The 26,821-nt window shown below is 51.1% G+C and overlaps 1 protein-coding gene across 1 annotated transcript; it reads left to right on the top strand.

Annotated features, from left to right (window-relative positions):
- Nucleotides 1–20,812: 20,812 nt before the first annotated feature.
- On the top strand, nucleotides 20,813–26,614 carry ZNF703 (zinc finger protein 703). Its single transcript, XM_027600567.2, has 2 exons — nucleotides 20,813–21,569; nucleotides 22,584–26,614. The coding sequence occupies exons 1-2, from the start codon at nucleotides 21,327–21,329 to the stop codon at nucleotides 24,114–24,116; spliced, it is 1,776 nt and encodes a 591-aa protein (XP_027456368.1). The 5' UTR covers nucleotides 20,813–21,326; the 3' UTR covers nucleotides 24,117–26,614.
- Nucleotides 26,615–26,821: the final 207 nt, after the last annotated feature.

Here is a 26,821-nt window from a genome sequence, read left to right as displayed (position 1 = left end):
CACCAACACCAAATGGGGGTGATGCTGGTGCTGAGTATGTTGTGGAGTCCACTGGGGTCTTCACCACCATGGAGAAGGCTGGGGCTCACTTGAAAGTAGGATCAAGAGGTCATCATCTCTGCCCTTCTGCTGATGCCCTCATGTTTGTGATGGGCATGAACCATGAGAAGTATGACAACTCCCTCAAGATTATCAGCAATGCCTCCTACACCACCAACTGCTTGGGCCTCTGGCCAAGGTCATCCATGACAACTTTGGCATCGTGGAGGGACTCATGACCACAGTCCATGCCATCACTGCCACCCAGAAGAAGTAGTCCCTCTGGGAAGCTGTGGCATGATGGCCAAGGGGCTGCCCAGAACATCATCCCTGCTTCTACTGGTACCACCAAGGCTGTAGGCAAGTTCACCCCAGCTGAATGGGAAGCTCACCAGCATGACCTTCTGTGTCCCTGCCCCCAAAGTGTCAGTTATGGATCTTACCTGCTCCCTGCAGAGAGTTGCCAAATATGATGACATCAAGAAGGTAGGGAAGCAGGCATCCTGGGCCACACTGACGACTAGGTTGTCTCCTGCAACTGTAACAATGACACCCACTCTTCCACCTTTGATGCTGGGGCTGGCATTGCTCTCAATGACCACTTTGTCAAGCTCATTTCCTGGTATGACAATGAATTTGGCTATAGCAACTCGGCGGCAGACCTTATGGTCTACGTGGCCTCCAAGGAGTAAGAGCCCCCTGGACCACCAGCCCCAGCGAGAGCAAGAGGAAGAGAGAGACCCTCAGCAGCTGGGGAGTCCTTGCCCCAACTCATCCCCCAACACACTGAGAATCTCCTGACCTCTACACAGTTTCCATCCCAGACCCCCTGAAGTAGGGGAAGGGTTTGGGGAGCCCTATCTTGTCATGTACCATCAGTAAAGTATACTGTACCCAGCCAAAACACACACACACACAGTAGAATAAGTGAGTAAATTGTATGGTTTATTCATACAACGGAATACCACTCAACCATGGAAAAGAAATGAACTACTAACACATATAACAACATGGATGAATCTTGTAAAGATAATGCTAACTGAAAGAAGGCAGACATGAGAATACATACTTACTAATCCAAAAACTTGTCTATGGTGATGTAAGTCAAAACAGTGGTTACTTTGCAGTGAGACTGGATAAAGAACTGACTGGGAAGGGTTATGAGGGAAGCTTCTAGAATACTAATCATATGCCATATCTTGATCTAGGTATGATTACATAAGCATATACTTTGCAAAAATCAGTCAAGCTATGAACTTAAGATTTGTGCATTTTACTCTATGTTATACTTTCATTTTTTTTAGTTTTTTAGCATTTTACTCTTATTTATGTTATACTTTAATTTTTTTTAGTTTTTTAAAAGGCAAAGGGATAATAAACACAAAATTCAGGAAACTGGCCACTTCTGAAGGAGAGGCCATGGAATGGGATAGGAAAGAAGTATACAGACACTTCATGTTTACATTCATGATGCATACAAATACTCTTTTGTATATATCAAACATTACATTAAATGTAATAAAAATTCTTTTAGTAAAAACAAATTATTCAAATAGTTTAAACCCATGTGCTGAACTCAGGAAGAATTTTTAAAGTAAAATTAATATAAATGACTTTCAGTGATATTTAAATACAGGAAGACAATGAATTAATATAATGAGTGTCTTCCTAGCATGGTGCTGGTTGTACCTTCAAGAGCTCACTCTGTATGAGGTAGAGCAGTAAGAATGGCAGGCATTCTTGAGTATGCACTGTCTATTGGGCACTGTTATGAATGCTGTACATGCATCTCATTGTCACATAACCCTATGAAGCCAGTGCTGTTATCACCCCAATTTAACAGATGGGGAAACACACACAGGGAGTTCAAGTGATTTGCCCATGGCCTCACAGCAGGCAAGCCAGAGAGCCAGCATTTGAAGGCTGGTTTGAATTGCCGTCTGGTTTCAGAGCCTATTCGTTTCACCTCTGCACTGCTCTGCCTCTTGTAAGAGGCACGTCCCCGATTTCTGAAAGTTCTCAACCATACCCGACTCCTGACAAGGCCTGAAATCGAGTTCCAGAGTTTTATAACACCTGCCTCAGAGAGAGAGGTGTTGTGATGTGTCCATAATTACAACGACAAGGAATTACAGTGTCATTACCGCCAATAACAATAACAATAAACATTAAGCCCACACAGTACTACATTACAGAATAGATTTAGAAGTTGCCATGATTGAACAGTTACTGTGTTTCTTAATTTCAGACCCTCACTAAGAAAGAAGTAACCGGGATAAATTACCTTTTCTCTCTGAATTCCCTCCTGTCCTTTCCCGGCTTATGGCCCCTACCACTTTAAACGATGCATCCGATTTATTCATGATGTGTGTCTTACCTCTCCTCTAGGAGGATAGGATTCGTTTTTGATTCTTCCTTGCCTCCTTGTGGTACACATTACTTAGACATAGTAGGTGCTTAGCAAATATCCCTGTAATGAGTGTATGCATGACAAATAAATAAAAATTAGGTCAAACACCCCAGTACTTTGTAAAAGCTTCCACATATCTCTTGACCTTGCCCATCATATTCACTGCCAAATTCCCAGGGCTTCGAGAAGAACCTCTAAGTTGTAAATACTAAATACCTGTAAATGTTGGTTGAATGAATGAAAATATGAAGGATAAATAATTCTCCCACGTTGTAAAGTAGCTGTAAACCATTCCTCATCTCTGTGAAATGTCTCACTGACACTCTGGATGGGTTGTCAACATGTCTATCCACTCAGAGGAATAAGGAATATGCTGCTGCACTGCTGGGTCTTGATGATGGAATGAATGAGTTTACAACGGAGTGATGGGCACCTGGCTTGAGAGAAAACTGTATACACTGGCCCAACCACGTGGCAGTGGCGGTGGTGGCCTGCGGGAATTGCAGCAAGCAGTTCTTATCATGCAGTCCTGGACAGGATGACGATGAATGTACATGTCTTGAATGTCTTTGAGAAGTTTTTGTTTTCCAGCTTGGTTGAGATATAATTAACATACTACATTGTTTCAGTTTAAGGTGATGGACTTATCTATTACAAAATGTAACATATACCACCATAGTGTGAGCTAACAGCTCCATCTTGTCACATCATTACCATTTCTTTTGTGGTGAGAACATTTAAGATCCACTCTTTGCAAACTTCAAATATACAATACAGTATTTTAACTAATTGTATTAACAATAGTTAACTTAACAGCATTTTAATATGCTATAAATTAGATCCTTAGAACTTATTCATCTTATAACCAGAAGTTTATACTCTTTGACTGATATCGCCCCAATTCCCTGACTCTGCCAGTCCCTGTAACTACCATTCTAGTCTCTGTTTTTATGAATTCAGCTTTTTTTAGATTCCAGATATACATGATAGCATATATCATTTGTCTTCTCTGTCATTTTTTTTTGCTCAGCATAATGCTCTCAAGGTCCATCCATGTTGTTCCAAATGGCAAGATTTTTTTCTTTCTCATGGCTAAATCATATTCCATTGTACATATATATATACACCACGTTTTTATCCACTCATCCACTGATGGTCACCTAAGTTGTTTCCACATCTTGGCTACTGTGAATAACGCTGCAATAAACAGGAGAGTGCAGATATTTCTTGGAGATCCTGTTTTTATTTCCATTGGATACATACCCAAAAGTGGCACTGCTGGATCATCTGGCAGTTCTATTTTTAATTTTTGAGGCACCTCCATAGTGTTTTCCACACTTGCTGCACCAATTTACATTTCCACCAACAGTGCACAAGGCTTCCCTTTTCTCTACATCCCCCCCCATGCTTGTTACCTCTTGTCTTTTTGATGATGGCCATTCTAACAAGAGTGTGGTCATATCTCTCATTGTGGTTTTGATTTGCATTTCCCTGATGATTAGTGATGTAGAGCATCTTTTCATGTACCCGTTGGCCATTTGTTTGTCTTCTTTGGAAAAATACCTATTCAGTTCCTCTGCCAATTTTTTAATTGGATAGTTTGGGTTTTTTTATTGTTGTTGGTTTGTTGTGTGGGTTTGTTTTTGAGTTTTTTTGGTGTGTGTGATAGAGCTGTCTGAACTCTTTATATATTTTGGATATTAACCTCTTATCAGATATATGATTTGCAAATATTTTCTCCCATTCAGTAGGGTGCCCTTTCATTTCACTGGTGGTTTCCCTTTGCTGTGCAGAAGCTTTTTAGTTTGATGTAGTCCCATTTGCTTACTTTAGTTTTTATTGCCTTTGCTTTTGGTGTCAAATCCAAATAAAATCTAGGTCATGGAGCTTACTCCCTATGTTTTCTTCTAGGGGTTTTAAGGTTTCAGGTCTTACATTCAAGTCTTTAATCCATCTAGTTGATTTTTTCGTATGGTGTCCACTGAGGTCCTGTTTCATTCTTCAAAATTTTGTCTAGTGAGAAGTCATCTAGACTGGGCATCAAGCTCCATGATAGGGTCAGAGGAAGAAGTTCTCTTCTTCAGTCTTTCCTGCTCCACTTCCACCTCTTGATTTCTTTGGTGTATTATTCTATCAATTGGGAAAGCCTGTGATAGCCCTTTTAAATATGAAACATCACCACTCAGAGTGAGCTCTGCCTTGGGGCAGCTCTGGAACAGCCATTTAAGGAAAGACTGTTCTTTCCTTCCCTTAAAAAGCAGGTCTTGTTCTCCTGGGCTGGAAGCTCGACCTTCTTCCTGACTCCTCCCTTGCCCTTCACCTCCTACCCAGCTCCTCCTTCCAGCCCAAAATACAGCTGTGTCGTCTCCTCTTCTCCCAACCCCACCTTTCTTTCTGGTCTGCAGTGAGGGGAATGCCGGAGTTTGATCTCAGAGCAGAAAGAATCCACAAAACAACCCACAGAGCCTAAAAGAAAATCGCTGGAACAAAGTGTTTCTTAGCGACTCGCCCAGGACAGTGATCAGAACCTGACACCCTGGTCCAGTTTGTTCGTTCATGTCCTTTTATTGCAGAAGACCAAGTTGTGACCAACCCGTATTTTGAGGTCTGATCCAGGGCATCGCTTAGCAACGCCCTGAGCTTCTGCGCCCTCCCTACCACCATTCCCTTGGCTGAGTGACATTTGGGGGCTGCCAGGCGGCATGGGAGGAGAGCTGGGGAAACAGCTCACTCTCTGAGACTCAGAACCAGTGTCCGAGAAATGCCATCCAGAACACCTCCTGGTGTTCTCGAGGGGTCTATTCGTTCTTAACATTCTGGGTGAGTTTTTACGGCACCTGTCTCAACCAACTTCGGGCCTCTTCTTCCAGTGCCTTCTGTCTTGGTCTGTCGTCTCAGGCTCTCTCTCCCCAACTTCTGGGCACCGTGGCTCCTTCGGTCGCTCGGTGGGTCTACCTCTGTGCGTCCGTCCCGCCCCACAGACCTCGTGCCCCCGCCGCCCAGCCTCGCGCGCGCTCCCGGGGCCGCGGGAAACGCCTGAGCGCGCCGCACGGCCGCGCCGGCGCTTTCATCCCGATCCAGGTGGCGGCAATCCAGTACAGGATTTACGGGGCCCTGACCCTGAGCCGTCAAGAAGGAACAGCCAGATTAATGGGGTGGGCGGGCTGGGGTAATAATCGTTTGTTTGATGTGACAAGCCTGATAGGCGTTGATTTACTTACAGACTGATGGGCTTTTAATTGAGCACCTCCATCCCCGTCACTTCAAAGGCAGGGGAAGTTGACAAGGGGCCCCTTTCACCGAGGGTTCCCGGTGACTGACAGCCCCCCTCCGCCGAGGCTCGGCTCGGCCCACGATTGGGCCCGGCGGCTCCGGCCCGGCCCTCTGGCGAAGTAACACATTTTCGGTGTAACTCAGAAATGGCCTTTTGTCTGCTGCCAAGGGGGGCAGGCCCCGCTCGGCAGGCCGCGCGGCTCGCAGGCGGGCGAGGGCCGGGGGCGGCGGGTGGCCGCCCCGCTCTCCCCGCCCGTCGCCGGCCCGGCCCGCTCCCACCTCCTCCTGGCCCGCCTCACTTCCTCCCTCTTCCCAAACCCGCGCTCCGCTCGACCCTTCCCACCCCCTCCTCTCTCTCCTCCCACTTCCTCCTTCCTTCTCCCTCTCAGGAAAGGCCCGAAAAGGTGGAGTCGGCGCCTGCGGGCCCTGGAGGGGCCTGTGAACACCGGTCCCCTCCTGTCCCCCGGACAGCCACCCTGCCCCTGTCGGGCCTTCAGATCGGAGCACCCTCGGCCTGGGAGGCCAGGCCTCCAGGGAAGGGGCAGGGGCCACAGGCCTCCGTGACTAAGGTCCAGCGGGACTTCCAGCCCATTCACCTTTGGTCCAGAAGAGGCTTTCATAATATCGGCTTTAGCCTGCTTGAAATACTAGGAAACGTCCTTTATCAGGGAAGTTCTGTCAGAGTGGATTTGTTTTGGTTTTGCTTGTTTGCTTTGTGTTGTTAAGTTCTGATTTCCTGGCTGCTGAACTTTACTTGGGCGGGGAAGAAGACATGCCCAAAGCCCTCCGGTGATGTCTGCGCACCTGCAGCTGCTGGGCTGGGGTCCAGGGAGAGGGGGCCGGGAGTAGTGGAGGCTAGGACCCCACCCCCACCCAGGGGGCCAAGTCCCGGAACTCTAAGGGTGGGGCCTCCAAGCTTCCTCACTGGGTGGAGGGGGAGGGGGGTGACTGAGACCCCCTTGGAAGAGGAGCTTCAAGTTCTAAGTCAAGCCACTTTAGTGACTGTCCAAGACTGGGCAAGGCCCCTCCCCTGTGTATTTCTCTTTTTCCCCTGGAATGACATGTCCCAGCTCATATAGCCAGGAAGGAAAGGCTAGAAAGACAACAATAATAACTCACATTTGCATAGTATTATTTAGTTTGGAACACACTTTCCCATATATTATCTTAATTGATCTTTTAACTGTGTGAGGTAATAAGTGTGTTGTCCTTATGCCCATTTAGACAAATGATAAAATTGAGACTCAGAGGATAATGTGCTCCCAAGAGGCAAAATCACAACCCAAACACAGGTATCCTCCCTCCAAGTCAGCTCCTTCCTGCACGGCACCTCACTGTATCCCAGAGACTCTTGTCCCATTCCTTTTGAAGCTGCTTTTGTGGTTAATTCTTGTTTCCCTCCCCTGTTTTCTCTTTTCAGGCCCTCCCCTGGCCCTTTACCCTCCTGGTCTCGGTGTCCAAGGACAGAGCCTCCAGCCTAGCTTTGGGAGGCCAAACATCTCCCTTAGTCTCTGCCCCAAAAGCCACTTCCAAGCCTTCTTGAGAGCATGATGCTCCCTTAAGATCTGCTGCCCCCAGCTCTCCTCCAGGGTCCATATATGAAATGACCATAGGAGAGGCCCCTGTGCATTGTGTTCTCCACTATTCAAACACATTCACTGAAGTTGTCCACTGCCTATCCTCTCGGAGCCAAGAAAACACGTGTTTCTCCTGACCTGCCGGAGGGGTAGTTGCTACTGCAGAGCTGAGCCCTAGGACAGAGACTTCAGAGGAACTTACCATCTCTCCCTTCTCTGCCTCTATGCCTGGGAACGGGTTTCCACCGATGCACTCTGATGAATACCGCAAGATGTGGTCTGTTTACATGTCGGTGTCCTCACTGGAGTCTAGTCCTCTAGGACAAGTACTCATCTTTTCATCTTATATCCCCAGTGCCCAACACTGAAATTTCTCTGAAACGTGTGTTGCTGAAATGGTTGTCGAAAAGCAGTATAGTGTCGGGATGAAGTCAGATAGCCTGGGATCACGTTCCCAGCTCCACGTTTGTCAGCCACACAGCCTTCGGAGAAGTCATTTAAATTTTCTATGCCTCCATTTCCTCATCTGTAAAATGGGACAAAAAGAGCACCTACCTTGTAAAGTTATTGTGAGGGCTGAACGGGTTAATAACATATCTCATCTAATCCACAATGCACCAGGATTTTAGATCCAGCAAGGAAAGAAGAAAAGGCTGTGACATGATGCTTTATATCAATGTCAGAGATGTTCAAAAATGTTTTAGGGGCACCTCGGTGGCTCAGTTGGTTAAGCGACTGCCTTTGGCTCAGGTCATGATCCTGGAGTCCCGGGATCTAGTCCCGCATCGGCTCCCTGCTCAGCAGGGAGTCTGCTTCTCCCTCTGACCCTCCCCCCTCTCATGCTCTATCTCCTCTCTCTCTCCAATAAATAAATAAAATCTTTTTAAAAAAATGTTTTAAATGTCTACATGAAACCCTTAGAGGGGCGTCTGGGTGGCTCAGTTGCATAAGTGTCTGCCTTCGGCTCGGGTCATGATCCCCAGGTCCTGGCATCAAGCCCTGCATCAGGCTCCCAGCTCAGTGGGGAGTCTGCTTCTCCCTCTCCCTCTCCTCCTTGCTCGTGTTCTCTCTCTCTCTCAAATAAAGAAAATTAAATTGAAATAAAAACACTTAGAGGAGTAGCTACTGCCATTGTTGAAATGCATTCTCCCAAAAGCCCCATGATGAGTGAGTTAATCCTCACTTTACAGATGAGGAAACAGAGATTCAGAGAACTGAAAGAGCTTGACCAAGCTCACAGGCCAGTGAACCCTCGGCAGGCATTTAAAACCTGCCTTTGAGGTGCAGTAATCCACAGTTATTACAATAGCTGGCAGTCGCCCACCACGCTACCAGGGAGTTAGGAGCTGGGTTTTGTTCTCAATTGCATTAGCTTTCCTTAATCTAAATTTCTTCCCCCTCTGGTATAATAACTCTGCTTCTTCCTCCCCCTCCTCCTTCGTACTTGGCTCTGATCTTGTTACTTTTCTGTTAACGGCTTCAGGTTCTACTATATCTGCGATTTAAATTGTAGGCGACCTCATATCTTTTATGGAGGTAGGAGGGGTATAAATAAATATAAAGGTCAAAATTAGCTTTTGAAGATGACATGTAGCAAGAAACAGTGAGAGAGAATACGGCCACAATCGCACGTGGGGATGTATATGTGGACACCCTGAGGGACTGCCCAAAATGCTCCCTCCAATGCTTCCCCAGAGAGACTCTGATGCTCCGTGTCCTGATGCGGTGCAGAGCTCAGCGGGCCCCTTGATTTGGCGTATCTGTCACACCAGACTCTGTTTTTTTCCCATAACCCAATGAGACACTACAGAGTGGAAAGGCAGAGGAGCTTGGGAAGTTAGGGGGGCTGGAGGCAGTGAACTTTTCTAGTAACTTCTCTGGCTCTCCTTGGTACCGCGCCCCCCCCAAAAGAAGCATCTACTTGAAAGAGTGTGAGTTTCTAGCTCACTATTGCAATGAGTCTGAGGCAAGGGAGAGCACCCAATGAGCTCCAAACCAAAGCAATGTAAAAGGTGTATCACTGCTTTCAACATCAGAAAGGGAACCACCAAGATATATTTTGTTTGGAGTTTTGCAGTCTCTCCACAGCCCTCGTGGCAGCCCAGGATCCACAGGTGTCAAGGTCACAGAAAGATGCCACTTGCCACTTCTGCCCTCCATTTCCCCACACGAGGAACCCCAGGATTCTACCTCTTCTGCCCAGCTCATAATACGTTAAAAGATAATGGAAGATAATGGATAGAATAGGGCATAGCATTGTACTGGGGTTTTGCTTCCCAAGTAGAGAGGCCATGAGCGGGCTACAGGGTCATTATTTGTGAATTTGCTTGGGTTTTTCAGGATGGGATCTGGGTGGAGAGGACTTTTCCAAAACTTCTCTCAACTCTCCCACAGGCCCTGAGACCTGTTTGAGCAGAGCGGAGCCGAAAGCTGGGTGAGCAAGGGAGTTTGAGAAGGACAATTGCTGGGGGCAGCAGGGAGAACATGCCATCCCTCAGTACCCGTGAATGGAGCCTACTGTTCTTCCTCCAAGACTGAATAGAATGTATTCTATGCTCAGATCCATGAGACAAAGAAGGAACATACCAACAAAGGCGGGGAAAGACAAAAATGGTTGTTCAGGGATTCATTCACGTACGCGTAGTTCATCTCCAAGACATCCAAGAAAGCAACTGCGCACCAAATCCCTTCCAACGCTGTCTGTATCTGAGCCTCCTGCGAAATAATCCTCTTAATGGAATATTTAAGAAATCGGATATAAATCACCAACCTTTTATCTCACCTGAAGATCCATACTCCATAGGGCAGATGGTGTATACGTCTATCTGCATATGGATGGTTTCAGGTGCCTTTGTGAGCGGATTTTGCTATGTTTTTAGGCTCCTTATGCTTTTCAATATCTAAATCTATTTTTTTCTGAAACAGGGGTGTAAAATTATAAATCTTAGAGATCAGAGCCCAGAAAACAGCTGCACCTAGAGACAATTAAAACACACATCCCGAGGAAAAACCTTTTTTGTCATTTGCAACCAACAAAAATGCCTATTATTATGACGCGCTCATAAATAACTTGAGTTTGGCATATGCTTTTGTACCAAACAGAAGATGAATAAATTAAATTTGATTTACAACCTTTTTTCATTTTTATTAGCACTGCTCTGAAGAGTTTATGTAAGGGACGTGCCAGAGCAGTTATGCCAAATGTTTTAAGGCGTTGGTATTGATATTATATAAATTAAGGTGTTTTAATTTGCATTCTTTAATTAACTAAATACTGGCAGAAAAATAAAACACAAGGGCAGCCCTGACTTATTGCCTCTATTAAACTGCTGACATGTCTGAAAAGATGCTTTAAGTAATCCAATTCATGCAGAGTGGGGGAGGAAAGGGTATTAACACTCTGATTTAGCAAAATACATTGGGGTTTAAGAAACCAATATCCTGCTTTGCTTGCACAGTGGTTGAGGTGGTGCATGCGTTCTAAGAAGATCTGCATCCGTGTCCCCAAGGAAGAAGTGGTCAATGTTTGAACTATGCATCCTGCCCAGATCTGAGCTGAAGGGTCAAGGGGGAGCCCAGCCCTGCCACTGGGGTATAAGCAGGCTTCGGGGTACAGGGCCCTGCAGACCTGGGCTGTATCACTGCCAGTCTAAAAAGAGACAAGCTGGTTGAATTAATCCAGTGGATCCCATGTCAACATGATCATGTCCAAAAACCAAGGAAAGAAAGAGTCAAAGATCCTTCAGCACAGTAAGCTGCCTCTGATCCATGCTTCCCCTCACACACAGGCCCCAAACAAAAACAAACAAACTTTCTAAAAAGATGGGCCAGGAGTATTTCAATTCCATTCCATGCTCTGGGTCATGTCACCAGCTCCAGAGACTTCCTTAAAATTCACTCTTAGGGTGAGGACAGTAGCTTCTTTCTTGTCCAAGTTAGAATGAACTTTTCCCTACTTTCCCTTCTTTGCTCTTAATTTTTGCTCTGTTTCTCCTCTCCTGTAGGGTCAGAGTCAACTGTGGTAAGGTCTCAGCTTCTGTGATTCTCCCTGCAGACTTGTAGGGAGGAACAGCTATAAGAAGGGGACCACAGTTTCCTGTGTTGGCCGTAGGAAAGAGATTTCTCCTAAAACACAGGGGAGAACATTTTCCTTCTCTTCCCTAAACCCACAGGAAAAGAGCCATCTGTACAACAGCCCATACTGTTCTCTCGCCATTCTGAGGGTGTCCAACTTGCATTCTCTGCCTGGACTGCAAAGCATCATGTCCAGGGCAGGGATCTTGGGGCCTCACAGACACCCACTGAGCTGACAAGAGACATCACACAGGGAGAGGTGGGGCTGGGGAGCAGAGCTCAGCTCTCTCCTGGCCCCCACACTGCCTGTCCACTTGCATACAGCACCGTGTCTTCTGAAAGCCCAGTAAGAAGCAGGTCAAGGGCAAGCCCGAGCAAGCCCAATCGTCCAGGCCTCCGAGTCCTGTCATTACGCAATGTCCCTACCCCAGTTTTCTTCCTCGAGGCTTTTCTTGACTTGCTGCAGAAATAAAGGATGAATTCCAACTTTTTTTTTTTTTTTTTAGATTTTATTTATTTGACAGAGAGAGACACAGCGAGAGAGGGAACACAAGCAGGGGGAGTGGGAGAGGGAGAAGCAGGCTCCTCACTGAGCAGAGAGCCCGATGTGGGACTCGATCCCAGGACCCTGGGATCATGACCTGAGCCGAAGGCAGACGCTTAACAACTGAGCCACCCAGGCGCCCAAATTCCAACTTTTTTTTTTTTAAGATTTTTTTTTTTTTGAGACAGAGAGAATGAGAGAGAGAGAGAGAGAGAGAGCACATGAGGGGGGAGGGTCAGAGGGAGAAGCAGACTCTCCACTGAGCAGGGAGCCCGATGCGGGACTCGATCCAGGGGCTCCTGGATCATGACCTGAGCCGAAGGCAGTCGCCTAACCAACTGAGCCACCCAGGCGCCCCCAAATTCCAACTTTTTTTTTTAAGATTTTATTTATTTATTTGACAGAGAGAGAATGAGAGATAGAGAGCACGAGAGAGAAGAGGGTCAGAGGGAGAAGCAGACTCCCTGCTGAGCAGGGAGCCCGATGTGGGACTCGATCCCGGGACTCCAGGATCATGACCTGAGCCAAAGGCAGTCGCTTAACCAACTGAGCCACCCAGGCGCCCCTCAAATTCCAACTTTTAATAAGGAAAATACTGTCCTCCTTTGCCAGCATCCAATCCCCCCACCCCACCCCCTCCAAAAAAAAAAAAATCGCACTTTCTTGTCGTTTTCCATCTTGCAGCTCTGTCAGTTGTTTTAAAACAACTGTTTTAAAACATGTCTCCTGTCACAAATAAGATTGTCATCATGCATTTTAACTGAAGTGGTGAAAAATTCACCCAGCTTAGAGAGAGGGGAGGGACCTCTGAGAGCCCCTTCAGGCCTGCCTCAGGACAGGAATGAACAAAAGGAAAAGAACACAGTCTAGGGCGCCTGGGTGGCTCAGTTGGTTAAGCGACTGCCTTCGGCTCAGGTCATGATCCTGGAGTCCCGGGATTGAGTCCCGCATTGGGCTCCCTGCTCGGCAGGGAGTCTGCTTCTCCCTCTGACCCTACCCCCCCTCATGTACTCTCTCTCTCTCTCATTCTCGTTCTCTCAAATAAATAAATAAATCTTAAAAAAAAAAAAGAACACAGTCTACTCATGGTTTTGAACTACTGTACTTTTTCTGGCTGTGGCTATTTGGGCTGTTTGTTTGGTTTTTGTTTTGTTCAATCATTTGTTCATTGATTTCTTTATTTAAGGAAATTAATGAGAAAAACGAAGACAGCCTGGCAGAAACTGGTTGTGTTGAACTTATCAGTGACAGGCCCCGGGAGACATGTGAGAGCTGCCTCAGGATGCCTGAGGAAAGTTCTTCAAGATGTTAGAATTTTACTTTAGGCCTCCTGGAATGTAAATGTATCCCGATTCCAAGAGCTTATCAACACTCTGCCTGGTCCTGACAGTTCTTCCCATCGCCACAGGGTCAAGGTTACTAAGAAAAAGTGAGCTTTGGCTCAGAGGCCCAGGCCTAGGACCAGAAATGAGGGGACCAGAGTAGCGCTCCTGTGGGGAGTCTTGGCAACGAAATGCTGCAACCCTTGTTGAGAAATCATACATGCATGCCCTTTTGTACCTTTGAATTTTGCAGGTAATACCTCTTCAAAGATAAAAAATAAAAATGAAATGAAAATGAAAGCTGTCCTGGTGAGCACACGACTAACAGTAATTGTTGATTTCATGATTTGATGTCTTGCAATCCTTCCCAGGCCTCCTTCTGGAAATTCATGGTTGGGTCTGGACATAAGCCTTGACTGATGCAACCAAAACCATTTTATGCATTGTCTTTGACACAAACCTTTGCCCCTCAGTGAGCATAAACAAGAAAGTTCTAGATGATACAGAGTTCTTATTGGGGCTCACTAATTGGAAAGTTGGCCGTATTAAAAGGTGTATTTGCCAATATCTTGGATTCTTTTAGGCCAGACTTGAATATTCGTCTCCTCCTTTTTCTCCTACTAAATGAGGGAGAAGGTGGAAAGGGGAGGAGGCAGGGTCATGAGAAGCATGCTTGTTTTGTTTTGTTTTTAAATCCAAAGACGGAAATGAGCCTTTCAAGTTCTCCACATGAATGTCACCAGAAGGTCCTGGAGGTGTCCCCCATGTTTCCTTGCCTGAGCGCCTCGGCTGAACTTCGAATTTACCCCAAGTGTCGCCTTCCAACCCTCTTAAATGAAGTGGTTGTTTTTTTTTTTTTGTAATATATGTAGTTTTTGCCCCAGCAATTCTACTCCTAGGAATATCACCCTATAGTTCTATTAGCACACACGGAAAATGATATATATTCTATATATACCCATATACATATATCTGGGAAATCACAGCAGCAGCGAGACTAGAAAGCATCCAGATGTCCACCAGGAGGGGACCAGTCACATAAACTGTGGCACATCTGTGTAACAAAGCCAGGAAACTAAAAAATAAAGAGATATGAGGAAATGTCCAAAATATATTAAGTTTTTTTAAAAAGCAAATGCAGAACAACTTCTTTAATATGTCACCATTTGTGCATTAAAGAAGGAAGGAATATATGTGTATTTGCTAATATATATACAAAAGATCTCTGGAAAGATGGGCCATAAACGCCTAGCACTGATGCACTGGGGAGAGAGGCGGGCTGGTGAGAGGGAGGTATTTTCACTGTACATTCTCATGGCTTTGGAATTTGGCGCCATGGGAATGCACTTCGTCATAAATAAATAAATGCATTTTTCAACAAAATAAAAAATAATTTAAATCACGTTCAGAGGGAGTTCATTATGTAAATCCCCACTCCCAAATGGACCACTAGAGTTGGATCCTCTGGCCAGGGGCTCGGTGGGGACCCGGCCTCTTCGGTTTCCTTCTCTGAGCAAGGCTGGCAGAGGGCCACCGAAACAAAAACTCCTTGAAATTGTTCTGACATCTTGGAATTTGGTTTCATCAAATACAACCAGTGATAATTGAGCCACTGCCGGAGCAGCTCACCCCTTTTCTCTAATTGTCTCCTTTGAAATGAGTCTGAAGCAGCACATGCCAGCCTGTGGCGAGCCCAGCCCAGAGAGGTGCACGCTTTTGGCAAGTGTAAAGGCTTACCTGGCAGAGGTGAGGGGCCGGAGAAACATCATTCTCACAGTCTGCCACCTGCCAAGCGAGGTCTTCTGGAGGGCCTGGGGTGCCCACTGGCTCCAGCTGGTGGAAGCTCAGCAGGCACATTCCCTGCATCTCTTTCAGGGGCCTTCGCTCTACTCCGGGACTCCCCTTATAACTAAGCAAGAGACGGCACCTGAACACACCTAGGATGGTTTCTAGGTGGCACCGACAGGGTGCTCACTTAATGTCAGTGGATCTGAATTTAACTTTGAGTAAATGCACTTAAGAACAGTGGGTAACTAAACTACGGGGTACTGAGCAGGATTAAGTTCAGCCCTCCTGACTTTTTTTTTTCTTTTTAATCAGCAAAGAAGCACACATATCCTTCCCTTCAGAAGCAAGGGCTGCCCAGCATTTCAGGAGCTGTGGACTGTGCATGCTGGCTTGCTCTGGTCCTCACCCACCTTGGGGGATCACCTCAGGCCTGTGCCTACCAAGTGGTCAATAAACAGTCATTGAATGGATTAATTCAATCCAGTTTCCTTAATTCAATGAATGCTCCCCTCACTTCTTTCTCTGCCTCCATTGTCTCTCCGCCATCTTGTCCTTCCTAGGGATGAAAGGGAATTCCTGATTGAGAAGACCAGCACTCCGGAAAACAATTAAAGTCATTTGTTTTCAGTTTCTCCCTGCTAGAGGCCTCCTTCTCCCTCAGTTCTGCACACAGTAGATTGGCTCAGGAAGCAACTACTTGGGTTTGAATCCTGGTTCTACAACATTCTAGCTGTGTACCTTGGACAAGTTACTTCACAGCTCTGGGCCTCAGCACCTCGCCTATCACACAGGCATAATAATAGTGCCCACCTAAATGAGTTATCACACGCAAGGAGCTCAGAACAGTGTCTGGCACACAGTAGGTGCTCAATACATGTTATTATCACCCTGGGTGACACACTCACTGTCTGCTAATCATAACTGAGGCATTGGCTGACTATTAAAATAGGAATATTTGCAATTTAAGAGGAATCCCTAAGAAATTTGAAGGCCCAAAGGAGCAAAGTAGTCAAGGGCGAATGCCCAGGGCTGAGGCTGCTGTGGGGCGTATGGGGCGGGGCAGAGGAAGGGAGAAGAGCTTCAAAAGCACACCTACTCCCACTGCTCTCCCAGGCCAGCCCTGCCTATCTCCCTGGGGGCTGATAGGAGATAAATGAAACAAACCACTTCTTCAAAGCACCCTCCTCAAGGACAGGGATCAAACACCAGGGCTTGGAAGATAAGCTCCAGCCTACATTTCCTTTGTCCATTCCTTCCCACCACATCTCCAAAGGAAATTCTAGGGGGAGGAAAAGTAGTTAATTCCTCTTTCTTTTATCAAAAGGAATTACCTCCCCACTACACCACAATGGGCCCTGATAGGAGAAGGGGGGCCCCTTTTCTCGGGGGCTCTGCCAGCGATTCACTGTGTGACTTTAGGCTCCCCCATAAAATTCTCGGTGTCCTGTTCTTCATCAGTCTAAAGGGATGAAAACACCTGCCCAAAATAACTCAGCAAATTGTTGGGGGGGGGGTGCGGAAGGGAGGATGATGACACGGAAACACAGATTTGGGAAAAGATACTTTCACATGTTTGTATAGTTGACATTTTGAAAAACACCAAGTTATCCACCTTGAATCTTTTTGGGAATCCAGTGAGGTGAGATGTAAACAAATAGCACTCTACAGCTAAAATCCTCATTCATTCAGCAACAAACATTCACTTATGACAGACAGCCTAGATTCACCTCCCAGCCCCACGTCTCAGGAGCTGGGACTTTGGGCAAGTGACTGAACCCCCACATCCTCCTCTGGGAAACAGGGTGAGAGAAGACCCATCTCTTCCAGCTTCTACAAGGATTAGATGAGATACTGTGGGCAAAGTGCTTGCAACGATGCTTGGCTCTCGGTGCTGGCTACTGTGAAGCTATTGCTAGGCGGTGAGAATACAAAGAGGCCGCGGACAATTCAGAAGCAGCCACAGTCCAATGGGAGAATGGGCAAGTCGACAAACGAGGGCAGATGCTGAGTGCGAAGTGTAATTATAGGACACAGCGGGGCGGTGAGAGCACAGAGGAGGGAGCTCCTTGGGCAGGCTCCCCGCGAGGCTGGCTGTTCTCGCCCCTCGGGCCCTCTCCTGCCCGGGGCTGTGTCTGAAGCTGGGGATGGGGCAGACGGAGGAAGTGCCTGCGAGGGCCCTGAGCGCAGGGCTCTAAATCAGGGCTCCTGGCCAAGGCGGTAATTGTCAGCCGCTGAAAGATATTAAGCGCCAGGGAGGAAAACCAAGTTCTCTATGAGGCAGACTTTTCAGAGTTCTTACAGCTTGTTAAAAAAAAAAAAAAAAAATGTAAATAGTTACCCAGTGAGATATTATTTCATGTTGTTGCCATTAGGGTTTGAGTGTTAGGCAGAGAGAGGCGATCATTCAGGCAATTCTGCCTCAGCGAGGACTGAAAACTCCACATTAACCCCCACACAACAAATTCACCACCTCTAGCTCTCAGCCTGACTCAGGCATTTTCTCCTGGGCGGTGAATTTTATGTAAATTGAAGTAGTGAAAAAAAATCTATAAATATTCAGAATTCCTAAAGGATTTTCTTGATGGCTTGGGGGTGGGGGACATTTTTTAAAAAGACACATTTTGACTGGAGGCTGGGGGAGGGCTACTCTCATTTCGGGTCAAATTCTGGGACAGCTTGGGTCTTGCGGGCAGGCGGTCCCCAGTGCTGAGAGGCTCCGGATCCAGTTACTGCCGAGACTGGTCTCCAGAGTGCCAGGCCACGGATGCATGGATCACAGCCATCATTCACCTGGGACTCCCCTTGTACCAAGGGCTGAACATGTGGACACACATTGTCTGCTTCTGGTTTCCTGACTCTTGGAGGCCACTCTTACATTTCAAATGATACGTGGGGAAAAGGGAAGGGAGGTTGACTTGCCCTGGCCCAGGCCCACCACAGCAGCATGGTTCAAAGGCCTGGCTCTGACAGACCCGATTCCAAGTGACCGCTCTGCCACTCACGGGTCAAGTGACCTTGGGGAAGGGACTAACCTTTCCAGCCTCACTCTCTTCAGCTGGAAATGGGGAGAACAGTACCTAAGGCTTATAGAGTGCCTGACACACAGAATGGCATGGGCCATCCTCCAGCAGCCTTCACCCCATCCTATCTTAATGGTGCTGCTCACTCCCAGGGCAACCTGAGCAGGTCCTGGAGAGGGGAAGGCTCCTTAACCATACATCTGCCACTTTTCTGCAAGGCCAGGACATGGGCTGTATGTCCTGTACAACATCTTGCAGGGGCTTTTCAACCACACCCCTATAGCGCCATGCTATATATTTCATGCCTGAAATAAATATGGCCTAACTCAATACTGAGCCTTACTCTCTGCCAGGTGGCAAGCCATTCCTCTGAATACTGCCCTTGCTGTAGGCCACTGGGGTCCCAGTTAGGACTCCATAGGTTAGGGCTTCAGCTAAGTGAATGTCAAATACCGATTGCAATCATTGTCTCTTCGTGTTTTAATTAGGCCCCTGGTCTAAGTATGGTAACCCATTTTCTCTCCTAAGGCAATTAGGTGGATTAAGCCAGAGAACTGCTGCTCTCACCAGCACCCTGAAAGGAAAGGTGTCCCCATTCCCTTGCTAGCACTTTCCAGGTGAGGGGAAACAGGCCTGGTCTGGCCTCAGTGCTGTCAGGTATCCACTGTTCTATCTGTGATCACCGCTCTGAGCTAAGAACGTGGGTGGGGTTTTGTGGGCGTGGGCGTTTAAGGACAATATGTTAATACGGAGGCAAATTGCTCACCTCCCACCCAGAGCCTGCCCAGTCTACCCTCATCCCCTCTTTTCTCCTTCCCTTTCAATCATTCACTACCTTTTTCTTCTCTTTTCCTCTAAACATTCTATCATCCTCTATTCTCCCCTCTCTCCTCTCTGCGGCCTCCTACCCCTCTTTTCCTTCCAAATTCCTCTTCTCTCTCCCCAATGATTTCCCATTAATCATCCCTAACACACATCTGCTTGGGTCCTGGAAGGATTTTTTGGCTGGCTCTCACAGCTGGGCTGGATACAATAATCAAGAAGGAGTCTTTCATCTCTCTCTGCCTCCTGGGTCTCCTCTCTTCCCAGCTCGTCCTCCTCTAGGGTGCCTATAGAGGCCCACCCTTTTCCAGTCTGTAAGGCTTTCTTCTGTTCTCGGTCTGGGTAGCAATTTCCCCAAAGCCAAATAGCCTTGTAGGTTGCAGCAGCCCTGCCATGGACTTTTAAATGAGGTACTGGCCTTGGCAGTGAAGTCAGAAAGCACAGAGGCTGGCATTGGGGGGGGGGGGGCACAGAGACCACCACATAGATGGGATCACCCCCCCTTCTTGTACCCCTCTTGCTGCAATATGGAAGATACCTCACAGCCCAGGCATCCCTTAGCATTGGTTTCAACCTGACTTTACCAGGATTAAAACTGGGGTAGGCAGAGCCTGTGTAATTTCTAAGAGGTCCATGCATACCCCAAAAAGCAGCAGGGATACAGGGAGTACATTTAGTTTAGTGTATGATTGATATGGCCCGGGAGTGGTGCCTGCTGCCTCCTTTCCTGAGCATGATAAATGTCTGGGATTGCTATTTGTTATTTCCGAGAGGGTTCTTTCTTTCCGTTTGGAGAACCCCTCTGAAATCACCTATCCCCATCTTGGGTTCTCATGTTGTTTCAAGGCATAGATCAACGCGGCAGAGTCAGGGAGGGTTAGTCCCAGAGCAATATGCCCCGAGTGACAGGCCTGACAATCAGCGTGATGGATTGGGTCTGAGAAAGTGGTACTCGAAGGGAGGCAGTGTCACCAGCGCGCCTCCACTGGCCGCTGAGAGCACGGGAAAGTGGTCTCCCTAGAGGCCGGCGCACAAAGGACCAGCTTCACCTTCTGATGATCCGCCAACCGGGAACTTTAATGTCAGTACTTATGACTCTGTAAAATCTCTGCCAAGCGCGAAGCCGGCAATACACACTTAATCTAAAAGGCGGGGGGACGGAGGGGGAGGGTATTGTTATTTTTAACAAAAAGTTTTTATTCCAAGATTTCCCTGGGAAAAGCTAGTGCATTTTCCCCCCACGAGAAGAAAAGATGGGAATGGGAAGGCGCAACTCTGGAGTCTGTATCGACGTGCAGCACGTAGAGAGAGATTCCACCCCCCTCCTCTGGGATACTGGCCTCTCCAGTGATCCTGGGTCCCCCCAAAATAGCAGCTAGGCGCGCTGCAGTAAGGGAATTGTGCGCCTCTAAACAGACACTGTAAGAAACCTGAAACACACCCAGGACCGAACCTATAAATCAGTGTGCAGGCAACGCTCGCCAGGCGCGTCCGGGCGGTGGGCACAGCCTAGAACACCGCGCTTCGTCGCGACCATCTCACCCCTGAAGGGAGTCCTCAAACTTGCAGGCTTCGGACAGGACAGGCTCAAAGTAGTTGGAGCGGCGACGCCGCGTCCCGAGAGCCGTGGACGCCTCCAAGGCTCGGGCGCTTCCAAGTGAGCACACCAGGGAGAAGCCAATTAGGGAAAGAGAGCTGGACCGGAGCAGAGCCGGAGCTGAGCCGGAGCAGAGCGGGAGCAGGGCCGAGCTAGGCGGGCGCTCTGGAGGCGTGGCCCGCCCCTAGGCGGCCTCCGGGAGAGGCTGGGACTCGGCTTCGACGGAGCCAGCGCCTAGCGCCCTTACCCACCCCCCACGCCCCACCCCAATCCGCCCCACCCCAGACACTCTCTGCTGGCGGGTGACTGACCCGGCCAGCACCACCCCCGGCGGTGTGAAGGGAGAGGGGAGGGAGACAGGAAAGCCAGCGGAGGATAGGGTGCGGAGCCCAAGGTCCTGGAGAAGTCTCGTCCTCTATGGGACCCCGGGGCAAGGGCGGCCCGGCTCGGGGGAGGGAAGGAGTACCGCGGGTGGTAGACGCCGAGGCTGCGGCGGCGCGCGGGCGAGGCCCCTTTAAGGTTCTCCCCTCCCACCGGCGGCGCCGGCCTCCGCCCGCCGCTCTCCCCGCCCCGGGGTCCCGGCGAGAGCTGCGATTGGGCGGGCGCGGCGATCCCTTTGAAGTGTGGCTGCCGATCGCGGCTATTTGACGTGCGGCTCGGGGAAGGCGAAGGTTTTTGTGTTGCTCGCCGGGGCTAGCGGCGGCTGCGGCGGCTGCGGCGGCGTCGGTGGAGGAGGGGTGGAGGCGCAGCGACTGCTGCACCGCGCTCGACGCTGCGGAGCGAGCCCACCCGCCCCGGGAGCTCGCCTCCCTGGTGCTCCCCCTCCCTCCCCGCCCCCCCAGTGGCGCTGCCTCCTCCAAATGAGCGATTCGCCCGCTGGATCTAACCCAAGGACACCCGAAAGCAGCGGCAGCGGCAGCGGCGGCGGCGGGAAGAGGCCGGCGGTGCCGGCGGCGGTGTCCCTCTTGCCCCCGGCGGACCCCCTGCGCCAGGCGAACCGGCTCCCTATCAGGGTCCTGAAGATGCTGAGCGCTCACACCGGCCACCTCCTGCACCCGGAGTACCTGCAACCGCTGTCCTCCACTCCCGTCAGCCCCATTGAGGTCAGTCTCCTGGTCGCTGCCCGCCCAGCGCGGGCCCCATTCCACCCACCACTGCCGGGCCCGCGGCCCTACTCCCTGCGCCCGGGGGCTCGGTGTGACGCCCAGGTCCGGCCACGCCGGCGGACGGGGTGAGGGGGGACCGAAGGAACAGGGATCGGAGTCCACCGGGTTCTCCCCAGGCTTCTCCGTGGAAGGTTTCCCCTTCCACACTCGCCTTTCAGAGCTACGTGTTTGCTCTTGGATTGGGTTTGCTCTTGGAGTCTCCACTGGGTCCTTTACTTTTCCTCTGGCACCCAGTTTCCAGGCTAGAGATGATCTCTCCTTTCCTGCCTCCCCCCCTCACCCCCCACCCCACCCCCCCACACACACCGGTTTGGTCTCTTTCAAGCCGGATCGCCCCCGTCCCACTCCGCCTCTGTCCCATCCGGTTAGAGCGCACTACGCCCCGGCACTCCCGATCCCAGGTCTTTCTTCCTCCCACTTGCCTGGGTGCCCTCCCCGGGAGGGAGGGGCTACTAGGAGAGCGCCAACGGCAGCCCTAGCTTTAGAATGCGCTTCTCCCGGCTCCTACCTCGCGGCGCCACGGCCAGAAACCCGTCCCAAGCGAAGTTCCCCAAACTGAAGGAATAAGTTTTCTCCTGGGCACAGGGGAGGGGGAGATTAGAGGGTAGGGGGCGAGTCACAGCCCCTCCCCCAGCCCCGACTCCAGACCAGTCACCTGCTCCCGCGGCGGCCTCTGGTGGACCACTTCCCCTGCCCCATTTCCCCGGGCCTGTGCCGCGCTCTGGGACCCGAGGGAACGAGAGATCCCACTCGTGCTCTGCGAGCGCAGTTCCAGCCTGCTGCGCCGCCCCGCCCGGCCCTTGCTCTCAGACCGTCTACCCCAGGCCTTCCCGTCCCGTCGCGCCGCCGCCGCCGGGGCTCTCCGCGCCCACCCAGCTCCCCAGACATCCCGCTTGCTCCGTCGTACCGGTCTCACCCCCTTCTCCCTTCCCTTGCCGCTGTCTCCCACAGCTGGACGCCAAGAAGAGTCCATTGGCGCTGCTGGCCCAGACTTGCTCGCAGATCGGCAAGCCGGACCCGCCGCCCTCGTCCAAGCTCAACTCGGTAGCAGCAGCGGCCAACGGGCTGGGAGCCGAGAAGGACCCCGGCCGCTCCGCCACGGGCGCCGCCTCCGCATCTGCCGCCCTCAAGCAGCTGGGGGACTCCCCTGCCGAGGACAAGTCCAGCTTCAAGCCCTACTCCAAGGGCTCCGGCGGCGGCGACTCCCGCAAAGACGGCGGTTCCTCCTCCGTGTCCTCCACCTCTTCCTCGTCCTCCCTGTCCCCAGGAGACAAGGCGGGCTTCAGGGTCCCCAGCGCCGCCTGCACGCCCTTCCCCCCGCATGGAGCGCCGGTCTCTGCGTCGTCGTCGTCCTCCTCGCCTGGTGGCTCCCGGGGCGGCTCCCCGCACCACTCTGACTGCAAGAACGGCGGCGGGGGTGGCGGCGGGGAGCTGGACAAGAAAGACCAGGAGCCCAAGCCCAGCCCGGAGGCTGCGGCCGTGAGCCGCGGCAGCGGTGCAGAGCCCAGCGCACACGGGGGTGGCGCGGAGGCTGGGGCCTCGGGGCGCAAGTCCGAGCCGCCCTCGGCGCTGGTGGGGGCCGGCCACGTGGCGCCCGTGTCCCCCTACAAACCGGGCCACTCCGTGTTCCCGCTGCCACCCTCCAGCATCGGCTACCACGGCTCCATCGTGGGCGCCTACGCCGGCTACCCGTCTCAGTTCGTGCCTGGCCTGGATCCTAGCAAGTCTGGCCTGGTGGGAGGCCAGCTGTCGGGGGGCCTGGGCCTGCCACCGGGCAAGCCCCCAAGCTCCAGCCCGCTCACCGGGGCCTCCCCGCCCTCCTTCCTGCAGGGATTATGCCGCGACCCCTACTGCCTGGGAGGTTACCACAGCGCCTCGCACCTCGGCGGCTCCAGCTGCTCCACCTGCAGCGCGCACGAGCCCGCGGGGCCCGGCCTGAAGGCGGGGGGCTACCCGCTGGTGTACCCCGGGCACCCGCTACAGCCCGCTGCGCTCTCGTCCAGCGCCGCCCAGGCCGCGCTCCCCGGCCACCCACTCTACACCTACGGCTTCATGCTGCAGAACGAACCGCTGCCGCACAGCTGCAACTGGGTGGCGGCCAGCGGGCCGTGTGACAAGCGCTTCGCCACCTCGGAGGAGCTGCTCAGCCACCTACGGACTCACACGGCCCTCCCGGGCGCCGAGAAACTTCTGGCCGCCTACCCCGGGGCTTCGGGCCTGGGCAGCGCCGCCGCGGCCGCCGCGGCCGCAGCCTCCTGCCATCTGCACCTCCCCCCGCCCACCGCCCCCGGCAGCCCCGGGTCGCTGTCATTGCGGAGTCCACACACTTTGGGGCTAAGCCGGTACCACCCCTATGGCAAGAGCCACTTATCCACAGCTGGGGGCCTGGCCGTGCCCTCCCTCCCCACAGCCGGACCCTACTACTCACCGTATGCGCTGTACGGACAGAGACTAGCCTCAGCCTCCGCACTGGGATACCAGTAACTACAGCTCTTGGCACCCACCCGCCGCTCCTCTCCTTTCCCCCCCTCCGCCTCCCTCCCCGCCCCCACCCACCGCCTCGCCGCTGCAACCTCCACTTCTGCTTGTCCCTGCCGGGATCCCCCGCCCAGACCCTCCCCACCGGACTGTGTATTTATTTACTATAATGTTAGCTTACAAGCTGGGAATATAAGTGCATTAACGGCCCACACGAGTCAATGGTATGCAAAAAGTCTGTGTTCCCCAAATAATAATATTAATCACACAAATAACTACATGTTCCCCGCCCCTCTTCCTTTCTTTTATTTTTTTTTTCTTTTTCTTAGGTGTAAGGTTCTTTTTTTCCTTTTGCTTGTTTTTTTTTTTCTTTTTTTTTTGATTGGTTTGGTTTTAGGGGGAGGAGGGAGAGTTGGGATTCTGGGGTTCTTCTATTTGTTTTCCCTTCCTGGGGAGTTTCTTGCATGCTTCCTAACCATTAAGACTACATTTCCCCCTTCTCTTTTCCCCTCTTTCCCCTTCATTTCTTCTTGTTTCCTTACATTTGAGGTTCTGTTTTATCCTTTGTACAAGAAACAGAGAGGAGATATTTTTTTGTAACGTGTTTGGGGGGTTCAGGGATCCACCTTGGTGGCAAGAGGTCTTGTGTTCTATTGACCCAGAACTCTGCTCTGTGATTCGTCCCCTGCAACCCTCTCCTTCTGGGATCCTTGGTCTGCACCCTGGCCCCCAAAATTAGAGCCTTGCTCCTCTGTCTTGCTCTGAGCACTGAGAGCCCTAACCCCACCAGGAGGCTCCCCCCTGAGAGAGAGGCCCAAGTGGCCTCTGAACAGCCTTTCTACCTTCCAGACTTTTCATGGCCCCAAACACTCAGTAGTCACACTGCCTGCAGGTGGGGGACCTGTAGGGCTCATCTTATTCAATTAAAAGTCCTAGGAGGCCCTGCTGGTGTGAAACTTTGCTCTTTATTTTTTGCAAAGTGCATTGATAGTCCTGTTTTATTCTCCATTATTGGGGCAGTGATCCCTCTCCTGATGGTAGGGGTAGGGTCAGTGATTCTTGCTAGATCCCTCCAAAGCAGACCAGTGGCAATATCAGAGGGCGATACAACCTTGGTAGCTCCACTGGGGGACAGTTGGGGAGTCGGGGAGTACAGGGATCACAGTAGCCCCATCCCCCCCCTCCCAGGCCTGACCCAGCAGAATCCCCAAAGTTGGCCGTGGGCTTCCATGGGCTCCCTCAGTGACTGGGATTGAAGACTCGGACCCCTGGGTCTTCTCCCCACAACTTCCCTCCCTCCTGGTCTTATGCAGCAGTGCGGGGGGGCTGTGGGGCCTGTTTGGGATGAATAGAGCTCTCCCTTGGTAAGACTTATTTTGTTAATAAATGGAATACTTGGCTATATTCACACCGTGGTGTGTTTCTCTCTTGCCTCACCCACTGTCCCACTTCCAGACACCTGAGTAGATGTCCTTCTTTTATTCTTGTTTAAATAGCTTATGGTTTCCTTCTGAGATTTCCATTCAAGGTCGAGTTTAATGCCTTTCCTCAAGAAAGGGGGGGGGGGACACAAAACTTCTGCTAACGCATTATAAATAACATAAAACTGCCTTTATGGTTCTTTTTTTCTTTTCCACTTGGTTATTTAGCTCCCAGACTCCCTTCAAAGTCCTTGACATTTCCTGGGGACAGGGTGGAGGGAGTCTGTAGATGTGGTTTTTCCTCTGGGCCTAGAGTCGAGGTACAAGGGGCTGGGAAAGGAACCAGGACGCGGGGCTCAGACCCCTGGCAGCACCGGCCCCAGAGCCCTGCAGGTATGCAAAGTTGACGTGCCTCTGGCGCTACCTAGTGGCAGAAAAACGAGTGACGGGTGCCAGCCCCGACGACGCCTTCCGCGCTTCCCACTCGAAATGCGAATAATTTCCTCTTCTTGACTACCTTTTATACACCTTGAAACCAAAGAGTAAATGCGCCTGCTGAGACTGGTGGTTGGCAAGGCCTGGGGGCTCCCCAAGGCTAGCGCTGGGTTGTCGACCCTAGTCATTCGCGCCTCCAGAGACTTCTCTGGACAGGGTTTGGGTTTTGTTGAAAAGGCGCGGTGATTACTCGGGACTCTGAAGCCACTCTCGGTCCCTGTTGTCTTGAGCTCACACGACTGACTGGATTGGGCATCCTCGGGCAGGCGAGGATGGGGTGCCGTTTACCAGGATGCTGGGACCAGGGCCGGGCACCTCCCCCCTGCGCGGGCACTCCGCGAGCCCGGAAGAGAGGACGGGCCACCTGCACGTCCATCCCCAGCGGTGAGCCGCCAAGGCCGCCGGCTCCGGGCGCACCAGGCCGGGGACGCACCTGGTCACCTGTTGGGCGCACTTCAAAGTGGGCTGCCTCGCCCCCTCCTGGCCGCTCTCCGCGTCGGCCCCGTGCAGCTTTGGGATCGGTTGTTGCGCTGCAGTTTTGCTTGGCTTTTTCTGTGAGGATTGAGACTTACCGGGCAGTTGGTGCTCCGCGAACTGCGTGCCTCTGAAACGTCGGTAGACCGGAGGTCAAGTGCGGAAGGGCGGTGTGGGAAGGATGCTCTCTCCGCCCACCCGCGTTGCTTGAGACCACGCCACACCCCGCTAGAGAATCGCAGGAGGGCCTCGGGACTTGACAAAACCCCAACGTTAGATGTTTTTTTCGGGGGGGGGGGGTGTTGGATTACGGTTTTTTGA

This window comes from Zalophus californianus, chromosome 2 (assembly GCF_009762305.2).
Source record: "Zalophus californianus isolate mZalCal1 chromosome 2, mZalCal1.pri.v2, whole genome shotgun sequence".
In the NCBI taxonomy this organism is placed as follows: domain Eukaryota; kingdom Metazoa; phylum Chordata; class Mammalia; order Carnivora; family Otariidae; genus Zalophus; species Zalophus californianus.
The sequence above is the reverse complement of the archived record's forward strand: the minus strand, read 5'-3'. Positions and strand labels throughout refer to the sequence as shown.